The sequence below is a fragment of the Castor canadensis genome, chromosome 9 (genome assembly GCF_047511655.1).
Source record: "Castor canadensis chromosome 9, mCasCan1.hap1v2, whole genome shotgun sequence".
In the NCBI taxonomy this organism is placed as follows: Eukaryota; Metazoa; Chordata; class Mammalia; order Rodentia; family Castoridae; genus Castor; species Castor canadensis.
This window is the reverse complement of record NC_133394.1, coordinates 95081578-95095003: the sequence shown is the minus strand read 5'-3', so window position 1 is coordinate 95095003 and position 13426 is coordinate 95081578. Positions and strand designations below refer to the sequence as shown.

At 39.0% G+C, this 13426-nt stretch overlaps 1 protein-coding gene across 3 annotated transcripts in view; it reads right to left on the bottom strand.

Moving 5' to 3' along the window:
* Positions 1-11169, bottom strand: part of Rassf6 (Ras association domain family member 6) — a 62301-nt gene extending 51132 nt beyond the window's left edge. The window contains exons 1-2 of one of the 3 annotated variants that reach the window (XM_074042019.1): positions 10808-11169; positions 2740-2838 (exon numbers count right to left, since the gene is read on the bottom strand). Coding sequence is in view for 2 of the 3 variants with exons in the window: in XM_074042018.1 (XP_073898119.1) it covers positions 2740-2804 (65 nt within the window). In the remaining variant the exon portion in view is untranslated. The remainder of the gene's footprint in view (positions 1-2739; positions 2839-10807) is intronic. The other 2 variants (XM_074042018.1, XM_074042020.1) reach the window with 2 other exon arrangements.
* Positions 11170-13426: the final 2257 nt, after the last annotated feature.

Here is a 13426-nt window from a genome sequence, read left to right as displayed (position 1 = left end):
AGAATAATTTATAAAATAATTTTACTTTTATAATTAGGGAATAAATATTTTAAAATAACAAATAAACAAGTAATTAACAGGGGCTAGTTAAGAGCTTGCTGAGGCTCAGGGAGGATTTCACAGGAAAAGTGAGGTATTGCAACTGGGAAACTTATTAATACTGTGAAATGACGAGATAACTTAGTGACCTCTAGCTTATGGATAGATAGATGTCTACTGCAGTGAAAAGCAAGACCTAAGCTCATGTATTACACAGGTGAGCAAAGGAAGGGAATGTGGTGATCCACGATGAGAAGTTACCATTGGCTGGTCATGGCTACAAATGAGATAGATGTACATCTATCTAGAACAGAACCAGTAGTTCTACACAAGTGGAAGACAAAGCTGTCCTAGAGAAAGTAAAGATTCAAGGTATGAGAGGAAACTAGGAAGGGCACAGGGCTCCTCCACTACATTTTTTCCTGGGGTTTTGTTAGGGGAGAGAAGCCCTGGTACATGGAGATGTGAGCAACTGCAGTCAGGGAACTAATAATTGCAATTGGGGATGGCTGGTGTCTATACAGAGTGGATTCCAATGGATTAAAGGAAGGTCTAAAGATGAGAGTGAGAAAGGCCCTGGCTTCCTTGGGAATCGAGAAGACAAAGAATTTCTATAACACAGCTGAAGTAGAATGAACAAAACGGATTGTAACCTCAGATTGCAAATGACACCCCAGGGGTAGTGTAGCAACTTCCTAGTATCAGGAATCAGAATTCTGTGAGCTGAACTGAGTCAAGCAGAGCTGAGAGGCAGGAAAATAAGTAAATGATTTAGTGCATTCTTTTCTAATGCTGTGACTGTCTGTCTCCAAACTCTGCATGTTTTGCCCACATTTTGTCTCTGATCTCACCTTTCCCTACTGTCTGTTTACTTCCTCTACAGTGGGCTAGTCAATGCTCACACATATGGACTTGCTTCAAGACTATGAACTTGCTGTCCTCTTCGCTTGGAATGTTCAAAGCCACAAACTGCAGGTTTTTCCTATCTCTTCACTGAGGTCTTCCTTGGACATCTTATTTGAAGCCCAGACTGGAACCGTTTCTACTCCCTCTACGTTCAGTATCATTTACTCCCACCTCTTTTATTTTTATTCTTCACTTTTCAGCATTTATATTTTATATTGACTGTATCCTCTACCCCACACTTTAGGATATAAGGAAGGGTTTTCTTTGGTTCATTGCTGAATGCTGAAGGTTTAGGACAGAACCTGTCTCCAGTGAGCAGTCAGTAAATATGTGAGGAAGGATAAAGAATCCTCCATCTCTAAGTCTGTTTTTCTATTATTTTTATTTGGGTATATTAATTGTACAAAATGAGAGGTTTCGTTGTGGTAATTCCACACATACATAAATACTTTGATTATATTCATTCCCTCTATTGCTCTGCTCTTTAAGTGTTTTTTGTTGGCTTCCTCCCGCCCTTACATTTCACTCTTATCCTCCAGCTGTGGCTTTAGTTCATCGTTGAGCATCTCTGTCTCCTTCTGCTTTCCTACTGCACCACCTACTCCCACTTCTGTCTGTATTTGGCTTTATTTCATTTCCCACTCCCTCTATGGCTTGGGTCATGTTTTAGTACTTACTTAATTTTTTACTATTTTATCATATCCTCAGCTTCTGCTCTAGCTCAGCCTGATTTAGTTCTCATCTTTTTTATTTATTTTCAGTACTAGGGTATGAAAAAGGGCCTTGTGCTTGCTAAGCAGGCACTGTACCACTGAACCCATGCTCCCATCCATTTTTTTGCTTTAGTTAATTTTTGGACAGGGTCTTGAATTTTTGCTTGGGCTGGCCTCAGATTCCAATTCTCCTATCTATGCCTCCTTCTTAGCTGGGATTACAAGTGCATCACCAGGCCCTTCTTGTTGGTTGTAATGGGGGTCTCAGTAACTTTTGCTCAGGCTGGCCTTGAACCACCATCCTTGTGATCTCTGCCTGGAATTACAATATTGCACCACCATACCTGGACACTCTCATCTTTACTTCAGGTTTTAAATCCCTGCTCTATTATTCCCCAATGCAAAAGAAGATGTTATTTATTGTGTACAAGACCACACTTATGGATGTTAGCCATACATGACATAACCTAATGTCAAGAAAGAGCAGTAAAAATAATGTGTCATGAAGGGCAAGAAAGGGAGAAGCGAGGTGTGTGTTTTACGAGCAGCCTTAGATCCTTCATGTAATCTTGCTCTTTGTAACTGTTCCAATTATTGTAACAGAAATGTAGCTTTTTTTTTGGTGGTGGTGGTACTGGGGTTTGAACTCAGGAACTTATGCTTGCTAGGAAGTAATATACCACTTGAGCCACGCCCCAGCCCCCCAGCCCTTTTGACTTTAGTTATATTTGGGACAGGGTCTTGTATTTACGTTCAAGCTGGCTTGGACCACAATCCTCCTATTTATGTTTCCTGAGTGGCTGGGATGACAGGTGCATACCATCAACCCAGTTATTGGTTGAGATGGGGTCTTACTAACTTTTTACCTTCGGTGGTTACAAACTGCAATCCTCCAGATATCTACCTCTGACTAGCTAGGATTCTAGGCATGAGCCACTGTGCCTGGCATTATGCAGTATCTTATCTGGTGACTTAATTCTATTGATATTGTTGATCATATACCATGCTTAGGAAACTCTGAAAGGTATATTCTGCAAATGACTGGTGAATCAGATAACACAGAGCATAGATATATGATTACCTGGTTATAAACATCCTGTCATTGATGAAGATCCAAGAAGGGTACTGGTGAGCCATCATAGTCATCTTTTGTCCCTTTTCAAGATGGTCTGAGGATCCCCTAAACATTAGAATAGTATTAATGATTTGTTCCTGGAATGTATTTGTAAATTAGTTTATTTAAGTTGAATATTTTGTTGTATCTGTAATGAATAAGAATGATTTGGGGAGTCTTGAGGTAATATCTCATGTGTGAGCAAAAAAGAAAAATGTATTGGGTAAATTGAAAAACTACAGATACAGTAGCTCAAGGCAAGGAAGCATTGAGAAATTTGCTAAGTCTGTTTTTTATGTATTTCTAGAAAGAGTTTCCTCCTGCATGAATCTGTGTAAGGGGTCATATTGTTTTTTCTATTGCAGCAACTTAACCCAAATGGCAGGACCCTGTCCTTGTCAGGTGAGTGCAACTTCAAGATTCCAGGTAGTGAAAATCAAGCTGTGACTCGAAGGGTTGATTAAGGATTTTATACTATCCTCCCATTCTCCTTCAGGCGCTGGAAACTGTGGTTGGACATGAATAACCTCCTCTTTTATGAGTTCATACAAATGGCATTAGGGTGTGAGATGAAGCATTAAACATAGTATTTTCATGTTCTATTTTTCGGAAATTCAATATTTAATTATTATTGCTCCAAGCCTATAGAACCATAAGTGATATGGTCAGAAGAAAAAGGTAGGCTGGAGAGAAAAGTTCAGTTTACTTGAAAAAAAAAAAGGGTATGTATAAGATATTCTCTTATTTTAAAATTAGGTTATCTTGATTGGGTATGATAAATGGAAGATGTTATAATATTCTAATTATGTAGGATACAAGGAGGGAAAAAAATAAAAGCTATTCTGCTACTGCCATGAAATCCCTGATACATCTTTTTATCCTTAGACTGCTTTGTTAACTTCACCATGCATCTTGCATTAGGTTCTAAGCTTGATGCTTGACTGGAGTTTCCTTTTATGCTTTCATCATTCTTACCATCACATCACCTTCTTAGCCCTAAACTTTCCTGGGATCTTAGTAAATGTAGACCACGTTCTGCAGGTGCACTTGAACCTATCTTTGCATACTCAAAATTGAAGCATTTCTTCAACCCCAGGTTCGTAGTCTAATGAAATTTCATACCATTGAATCTCCTCTCATCAGTTCCCCTTGATCAAAAGACCCTCAGCACTGCAGGTCCAGATCTGTATGTCCTCCAGTCCCCACTCAGGTGGACACTCTTTAAATCTCCCCACAGCCTTTTGATCTGCACTACTGTGATTCTATGTTCCACTATTGCCATTACCTGTTTATTCCAATTTCCTTTTCTGCTTCTATCTCTTGCTCAAGGAATGCTGCTGTTCTAGCTGGGAATGTCACCCTGTTTGACAACACATTGGTGGTAGGTGTGTGTCTCAGGAGGACACATGTGAGACTCACGCCAAGGAGATGAAAGCTTAGCCAACATAATCTACAGGTCAGAAGCAACCTGGGCAGGTTAAGCTGTCCCAGGACAGACACAGCAGGTTCTACGAGCACGAAGCATCCCAGTTTCACATGCACAAGATTTGATCTGTGATGGCCAGTTACACAGCGCTTACACTAGATTCTAAAATCTGAACTTTGCTTCAATTTTTGCCAGTCTTATAACCCACAAAAAGGGTTGTAGATGCCCCATACTAAGATCCCCTAGTCATGACCCTGGAGCCCAAATGCTACCTTCCTGTTCCTGGATCTCAATTATTTATACTTATTCCTTTACTTTACCCTTCCCTTGCACCTCTTTTTCCATATTTCAATGCCCTATACTTTGCCAAATAGTTCATTGTCTCTGCCTCACTTTGTCAGCAGCATTCAATGAGATTGACTTTTCTTTCCTCTTGAAACACTTTCTTCTTGGGGCTTTTGATACAAAGCAGCAATGGCTTTGCTCTATTTTCTTCCTGTCTCACATACTTCAACATTTTAGTGTCCTCTATCTGATGCCTACATGCTGGCTTGTTTGAGTTCATTCCATCCTCTCTTCTCTTTCTATACTTTCTTCCAGGTAAATAAATGCATCTGTTAATCTACTCAGCCCCTTTGGTGTTTCCCAGACTCATGTTGCTCCCTCTGTATTCTCTACTGAGATGTTTCACACTCAAGATAGATATGTCTGAATCAGAAACACTGGCTTCCTCTTCATGCTCCAGGTTTCTCTTGTCCACAATTTTTTCCATCTACCCAACTAGGCACTAAAACTAAGTCTTGGTCTTGAGTTTTCCTCCTTCACCATAAGCAAATTGTAATAAAAACGTAACTCCTACTGACCGTACTTTTAAAATATAACCCGAGTTCAAGACCTAGAGAGCTGCCTTACCCCTCCCCCTACGTGAGGACACAGGGAGAAGGTGCCATCTGTGAACCAGGCAGCAAGTCCTCAACAAACAGCAGAGATATTTGGAATTGAAGAACCACCCATGGAAGTTTCCTAGGAAATGAAAATTGGCAAATGGGATGAAGATTCATTGCATCAGATCCATTAGGTTTCCTCTCTTTATTTTTCTCTCTCTTTATATTTACAAAAAATAAAAAATATCATTAAAGAGAGTGAACAATTTTCAAACCATGATCTACGCTAAAGCAAATCATAGCCAGCTTTAGGAGACTGCAGGAGGAGGTAAAAGACTGTCAAAGAATGCCCTTGCATTATTCTCTGACCTTAGGAAGGAAAATAGTTGAATGGAGTTCAATGAAAGAAAATGAACAGAAGATAAAAATTTTGTTCATTGTTAAATGGATAGAAAATAATATTGAGTGTGTCTGATCTAAACACTGACTAAAAATATTCAGACAGTTCAAAGACCTAAAAAGTAAGAAAACTATTTGGTAAAAGACTCATTGGTATTAATAATTTCCAAAGTAAGGCATAGATCTATGAATTCAAGTAGTTCTCCTTCCTATTTCCCCATTGCCATTCACTATTATTCATGGCATACTAAACCTGGTTTTTGTGACAATCTTACAAAGACTTGATAGACTTAAGAGTCTGCATTAGTTTTCTCAAAGCATTAGGTGGAAAACAATAGAGGTCATGAATGGGAGAAAAGAAGAAGACTTATGAAAAAGAAAAAAAGGAAAAAATACAAGTCCAGAAACCGTGAGGTCTTATTTTAGATATTCAGTTCTTTAGGTAGAATGGATAAACTGACTTGAGGAGGAGGATGGTTGCTACAAACAGGTACTTTGCTTGGAGGATGAATCACATAAGCAACTACCAGGCCCTGGGGCAGAAGTTTGTTGACTTAGATTGTACATACAATAAGAGGACTTATTTAATAAGTTTGGTAATTTACTTTCTGATTGTCTCTAGATAGAATGAAGTTAAAGAGATAGGAAACTTGACAGGTCAGTATTAAAGTCCTAGAAAAATGAACAGTGCTAAAGTTCTGGACAGAGCAGAGCAAAGAATGCAGAAGCCCAGGAAGGGAGAATGGTTCATAGCAGGCAGATGGGATCTAGAGCCTTCAGAGACAGGAAGACACCAGTGTGTGGGCACTGATGCTGGGACCTAAGAAAAAATAGTGCATCAGTGGTTCACCTTCCACAGCTCTGTACTCCCACATTTGTGGTTTGCCTGGATTTCTTAGTTACCTTGTGAACAAATGAAGCTTGTGGATAGAAGGTGAATTCAAGCCCAAAAAACTCAAATGGGTCAGTCATTCAAAACACCTTCCTGAGCCTAACCATGGATTAATTAAATGGTTACTGATTTAAAAGTGGAAAACTTGGCTCACTCCTTTGTATATCTAGCAAATATTTATTGAGTTCCTTCTCTGCACCTGCAGCTGTGTTAGGCACAGGAAGTTTAGCCTATACATTAATCTCTAGTCCCTTGTTCCTGAGGTCTCCTGACGTGAGGTATCACAGTGGTCAGGATTTTACAAATGAAACAAATATTAATATTAATAGTAAACAAATTATTGATTCATTAATATTAATAGAAAATGATTAATTTACTAGTACTAATAAACAAATATTTATTTAAATAAAAAAGAAAACAGCTCCTAATTTCCCAGACTTTCTGTAGCATCTAACTCTTGTAGCAAATTATTTGCAGCTTTCTAATTGATTTCTGCCTCTTGTCTAACCATGTTTCATTTTACTTAATTGACTCCTAGAGCCTTTATGATAGAATTATTGTTATTTCACTTTCTATCTTCTAGAGTGAGTAAGTATATGCAAGTATGGACATGAAAAATTGATAAAATGTCAAATGTATTCACTATACAGGGAAATTCTAAAATATTAACAATAAAAGTGACATAAATAAATAACAATAAAAAACAATAAATGTACATGAATGCTGATTTCCTTTTTTATTTCATATGTTCTTTCTAAATCATACATATAGGATATATCATACATCACACATGTATCCACAATAACTAACTAAACAATCAGAAGTTAAAAAAAAAACCTGAGGAAAGTATCACATTGACATACGAAGTGTGTATTTTAATGTAAGATCATATGAAGGTCTATAAACATGTTTTTTTTAAACGAAAACATTGGTACAGTCTGAAGAACAAAGGAAAGTTAAAAAACATGTATTTAGCCCTAAAATAAGGCTGTTTTCTCAAGTCTCTGAGCTGGAACCTGGGATAGGGAAGAGTAGAGACAGAAGCAATTACATCATTTAAGGGGAATGAGACAAAGCTATAAGCTATATACAATTCGATCTACTATCCACTTTGAAAAGAAAAGAAAAGAATTAATAGAGGTATAGTTTCTGAGAAACACTTGAGTCCACGTTTTTTCTGAAGAATGCCTCATTTGCAGAGTTGGCAGAGAATTGGAGTATAAACTACCACTTTATTAAGCAGTATTGGTTGCAGCTAGAAATTCTTGAGATACAAATAAAAATTTATTTCAATTCTTAAATTTATGGCAGGATTAAACAGGGCATGGATCAAATAACCAGATTTCTATGCAAGCATGTCATTGCTCTCAGTTCAAGTGCAATCTCATTTGAAATGCCAGATCTCTAATATGCCATTGGACATTTGCATGGTGCTAATGTAATGCACTTTGTTCTGTCCAGAGTGTCCTCAGGGAAGTAAGGAAAGCAGGAGTAGGAGAAGAAAACTGGTATCAAGCCACTTTAGGTCTTAAGGCATCTTGTCCCTACTCGGTCTGCAAGGGAGCTGCTTAGTCTGCCAAGAGAATTTTCTGCAATTGCTGCTGCGGTGCAGCAGAAGGGCTCCAAGTTTCCAAGAAGCAATTCTAAAAGCTGACTACACAAAGGTCATGACTCATTTTTCCTGTTCATATTTTGGCCAGGTATGGTAGCACAGCCAATAATGCCAGCTACTCAGAAGGCAGTGGTAGAAGCAAAGGGACTGGAGCTTTTGGGTTAAGTGGTAGAGCACTTGTTAAACTCAAGGTCTTGAGTTCGATCTCCAGTACTGAGGAAAAAAATCAGAACCAATGTTTTCTGTGTTCCTTTTACTAGGCTCTGGGTGATGATGCAGAAGTTGGCCTTCAACCAACCAAGCTACTAAGATAACACTCTCATGATGTAAAGAGGAGAAAGCTCTATGGTCACCCTCTGAAAGCAGTGGTACTGACTAGTTTTACACTTGAGCTTATGCTATGAAAGTGAGAAAATCATTATAGTTGGTAGTTTGAAAGATCTAGATTAATTTTTGCATCAGAACTGTTCTCTAACCCTTCACTTTAGAAAAGAAAGAAAGTACTAAGAAGTCCTTTCTCATAATCTGTTTTCAGTAGGGCTACATTAGAATTATGTTTTAAAATTTAAACTTCCATATAAAGTCCATGCATCTCTAGCAACTCTAAATTTCCCATCTAAATTGCAAGCAATGAATCTACACAATAAAATGGGCTGTTGGTAGTGGGTTTCTTTTTAGGTTAAATTACAGGATGTTCCTTATTTTAGGACACTTTTTTTGTAGTGGTTGGGAGTCAAACATTTCAGGAAATTAAAACAAAGGTCAAATATAAAACTTTCAATGACATGTTAAATACATCTGCCATATATGTTACACTACTTAGAATGTAACTGGAAAGTTACTGTTTTCTTAATCATTGATGGCTATTTTTCTCTCACTGAGGAAAACAGTAGTTTATCATAATGTTATACATTAGGAATGGAGAAAAACTTGCATGTATTCCTAGTTTAGGAAGTTTTACCTAGTTATGTGATTAAATAGATTAACCTCAATATTAAATATGGTTAAATAGATGTATCACATTTGGGGCTACTGTTTGTTATATAGACATATCCTATTAAGAAATATCGAATCAAATAATTTGATTTGAGTTTGAAGATATATATTCAGCATAAAATCTGAAAAATGTTTAGTAAATACTGGTACTCTAATTAATTTTAAATTGATATTTTAATAATTAATAATTAATTATTTTATAAGCTAAAGTGCACTAGACACTGTTAGACCCCCCACAGAACAGTATATAGTAAAGTTCAATTAGTTTTGCTTTAGAATTCTACCCACAATTCTCAGTCAATACCTAATGATAAGTACAATGGAGAATTTAAACTGTGTAACTTGGAAAAAATAGTCCTTGTTTTAAAAGATTATTTTTAAAACAATGATGATCTTAAGTTACAGTCAGCTTTGAGCCATTTAAATATGTCATATTAATAAAAAGATAAAATGACTTCAGTGGAAATTACTGATCCTAGCTACTAAACTTGTCCCTCGCCAAAGTTAGCAATATTTACAAAAGTGCCTTTTAAGTGAACCTCATAAAATTAAAGCCACTTTTCCTGCAATTTAAGACACTTAAGAGGTAATGACTGAAAATACGCCTAAGATTCTCTTAGGTTTCTTGTTCAGGAGCACAAATGAAAGTCAACATCACTTAAATAGAACCAATTCAGTGTGTTACAGTGTAGTGGACTAGATGGCTTAATTTGATGAAAGTCATTCAAATGCAGTCTCTCTTATGAAACTTAAACGCCATGGGATCCACAGCATGAGATAGTGTGTAAATCTCCAACTATAAAATTTTATTTTCTTTGAAGAAATACAAATGAATTTTCCAAAATATATTTGACTGGGTAGCAGATAAGTTTAAATTTGCTACCATGCCATCTGTGTATTTGAAAAGTGGCAAGAAGCCAGGTCATTTCATGCTACTCAGAGAAATGCTGGATGCCCATCTGCTGGATGTTTTGGACCCACTGTCTGGAAACCAGCTGGATTCCAGCACCCCACACTGTCTGGTCTGCCCACCTCAGCTCAGCTCAGTTCAGCTCACCCTCCCTGACACTGCTCCTTTGGCAGAGCTGCCTATTTCTTCATGGTAATAGGAGGTACCATTTATGGAACACCTGCTGTGTGTTTAATTCCCAGCAAAGCCCTATTTGGCACAAAGTATTGTTGATGCTTGTTTTAGAGATGACGGAACTTTGAGATTTAGATATGCTAAGTAACTTCTGAAGGGGCAACCTAGTAAGTGACAGAGCCAAGATTTGAACATATGATTCTCCTGCTTCAGGATTTGTATTCGCAGCTCACGGACCCCTATTTGATTATTTATGATTATGCTTTCCTTGTTTGGGGAGGCCTTAAATTATATCTAAAATCCTTTTCAATTATTTGAGGGTGGTCTCTGTTGCTTTGTGGAAACAAAAAGTCGATTTCCTCAATTAAAAAGATCTTTCTGATCTGATGACTCAACACAAGGCGAGAAAGGGGAATGTCTGTCTTTGCAAGGGTAAGATCCAAGCACATCCAGGTAAAAGCTTCATGGAGCCATTTCCCGTGAGGAAGTGAGGAGGGGGTGGCCACATTTAGTCAAAGCCCTTCTCCCCTCTCTCTCCCTACTCTCCCTCAACCCCCATCCCATGCACTCCACAAGTTTATCTTAGTCAGGAAAAGGGAAAAGTACGACCTCAGGTTCAGGCTGCTCTGATACACACACCCATTTGCCTTTGCTGCTTATGGATTCTGCTTTCTAATAACTTGCCCTTAACCTCACCCCAGACATGGATTAGCGGGGTTCTTTCCCCTGCTCCCAATTTCACCTGGTTTTCACACGGTGAGCAGTTCTTGGGTTGATCTGGCTGCGGATCGAAGAATCCCGGGCTGAGTCTTACACAGGAAAGGCTGCTCTCCGCCTCTCCGTCCTGGGGCTGTGAGAGTCACTCACCCACGCGGGCCACTCGCCTGCCCCGCCGTTCCCCTGTCCCGCCGCTCGCCTGCGGGGCGGAGTGCTGCGCGCGCTCCCGCGGCGCACCTGGGGCTCCGCGCCTGCAGCGGCCCGCGCACCATTAGCAACCCCAAGCGGCTGTAAATTATTACTCCTGCTCACCTCCGCAGGCAAGTGAGAGAAACCCAGCCCCTCCCAGCGCCTCAGTGCATGTTGGGAGTGTTTACTTTCTTAGGAGCCTGTGATGGCTGCACTCCTTGCTCCCTGACACACTTGGTGAGATGATCCCTGACAATCTCGGTAACACTTTAACCACGAACTTGCACCTCTCACCTCGATTCTGTGATTCCGAATCCACTGGACTCCCTGTGAGAAATGATACCAATTAGGACTAAACGCCATTGCTCAGGTCTTTAGAAAAACCTATCTTTCAACTTGAGACTTGATTCTTCTTTTCCTTGGTCTTTTGCCACCCCGTCTCGCTGCCAGCACCTTTGCACCCAGAGCAGGGAGTTCGCACCCCAGGGTGCGCCAGAACCACCCAGGCAGCTTGCAAAACCCGCTCGCCCCTGGGCATGACCACCCGGGAGACTGGGGTTTAGGAGATCTGGGGCAGGTACTCAGCCAGCTGTACTTTGTATTAGCTCCACAGAAGAATCAGGCGGACATCAAAGTTTGAAAAACGAGTATAACAAAAGACTACGTTGTTACTCTGCTGCACCGGATGTGGAAATTCTGCTTTTTCTTAGTATCTTTAATGGCAAAGGAACGCCAAAAGTGACTGCCAGAGGACAGATGCTGTGGGAATACAAAGTGATTTTACTTATGCACACACTCACACATTTTTAATGCCATTGGTACTTCCCTGTTTCCTATTTAAAGAAATTACCTATTTAAAAAAAATAAGTTGTTTTTCAAGGGTAACACAGTACATACCTTAAGGAATTCAGTATGATTCCCACTGAGTTCCGCAGTCAGTTGATTTTTGGTGCCCTCTGGGTTCAAACACAGGATTAATAGAATGACTGACCAGGATTCTACAATTACAGGTCACCTGTATGAGAGAGGCTTCTGCATTTGCAAGAGGTCAGTTTATTTAACCTGTGGTGTCTGAAGACCAGGAACGATGAGATTTGTCATTCTTTGGAGAAAGGGGCTTACTAGATCACAATCAACACTTTTTTTTTCTTTTATTATTCATATGTGCATACAAGGCTTGGGTCATTTCTCCCCCCTGCCCCCACCCCCTCCCTTACCACCCACTCTGCCCCCTCCCTCTCCCCCCACCCCCTCAATGACCAGCAGAAACTATTTTGCCCTTATCTCTAATTTTGTTGTAGAGAGAGTATAAGCAATAATAGGAAGGAACAAGGGTTTTTGCTGGTTGAGATAAGGATAGCTATACAGGGAGTTGACTCACATTGATTTCCTGTGCATGTGTGTTACCTTCTATGTTAATTCTTTTTTGATCTAACCTTTTCTCTAGTTCCTGGTCCCCTTTTCCTATTGGCCTCAGTTCAACACTTTTGTAAAATATAAGAACAGGTGTGTGTGTGGGGGGGAAGGGGATGAAGGAGACCAATGGGGGAGGTGAGTTCAAGTATGATATGTTTGATACATTGTAAGAACTTTTATAAATGCCACAATATACCCCCACCCAGCACAACAACAACAATAATAATAATAAAAAAGAACAGGTGTGACCTGGCATTATGTGTATGAGCTCTGTTTCCACATTGGCCCAAAATCCCTGGTGTGTGGTGGCTGTCATGGACCGACCTTTGGATGATGACTAAGAAGACCTGCAGTGTTTACAGCTCCTGGGTTCCAGACTATCTTGCTCAGATCAGTGCTCCAGCCCCATGCTCTGTAGCTCAAGGTCTAATTTGTTTATTATCACTATCAGAGCAATATTGTTTTGCATTTTTTATCTGAAGCCATCTTTGAAGGCTTTATACTGATTAATGCCTTCAACTGGTTGGCTTTACTTAGAGGCTTAGTGGGTTTTTTAAAATGTTTTATAGTTTTGTAAACATGTAAAATTTTATTTTGCAATATAAAAAGTATATAACTCCACATGTGCAATATGAAAAATCCAAAGACCACAGAAATGTTGAGAAAAACTTACAAGTTTATCTCTCAAATATAACTATTATAATCACTTTGGTGAAAATCATTGTTAACATATTTTCCCTATGGAAATCTACAAAAATGCTGTTATATTCAGTTTATTGTTTTATAACCTACTTTATGACATCAAAGATGCTGTGAACAATTTACCATATGTCAAGTCAGGTTTCTTTCTGCAATATGATTTTAACTAGCTGCACCATATGTATAGACCAATGTTTATTTAATCAGCTCCTTATTATGAGAAAGTTATGTTGCTGAACAATACTGCAATAAATGTTTATATATAACTGCAATATCCACAATTAGTTTAGATGTATGTTAAAAAGTGAAGGACTGTAAGTTATCGTACCATTGAGGTACT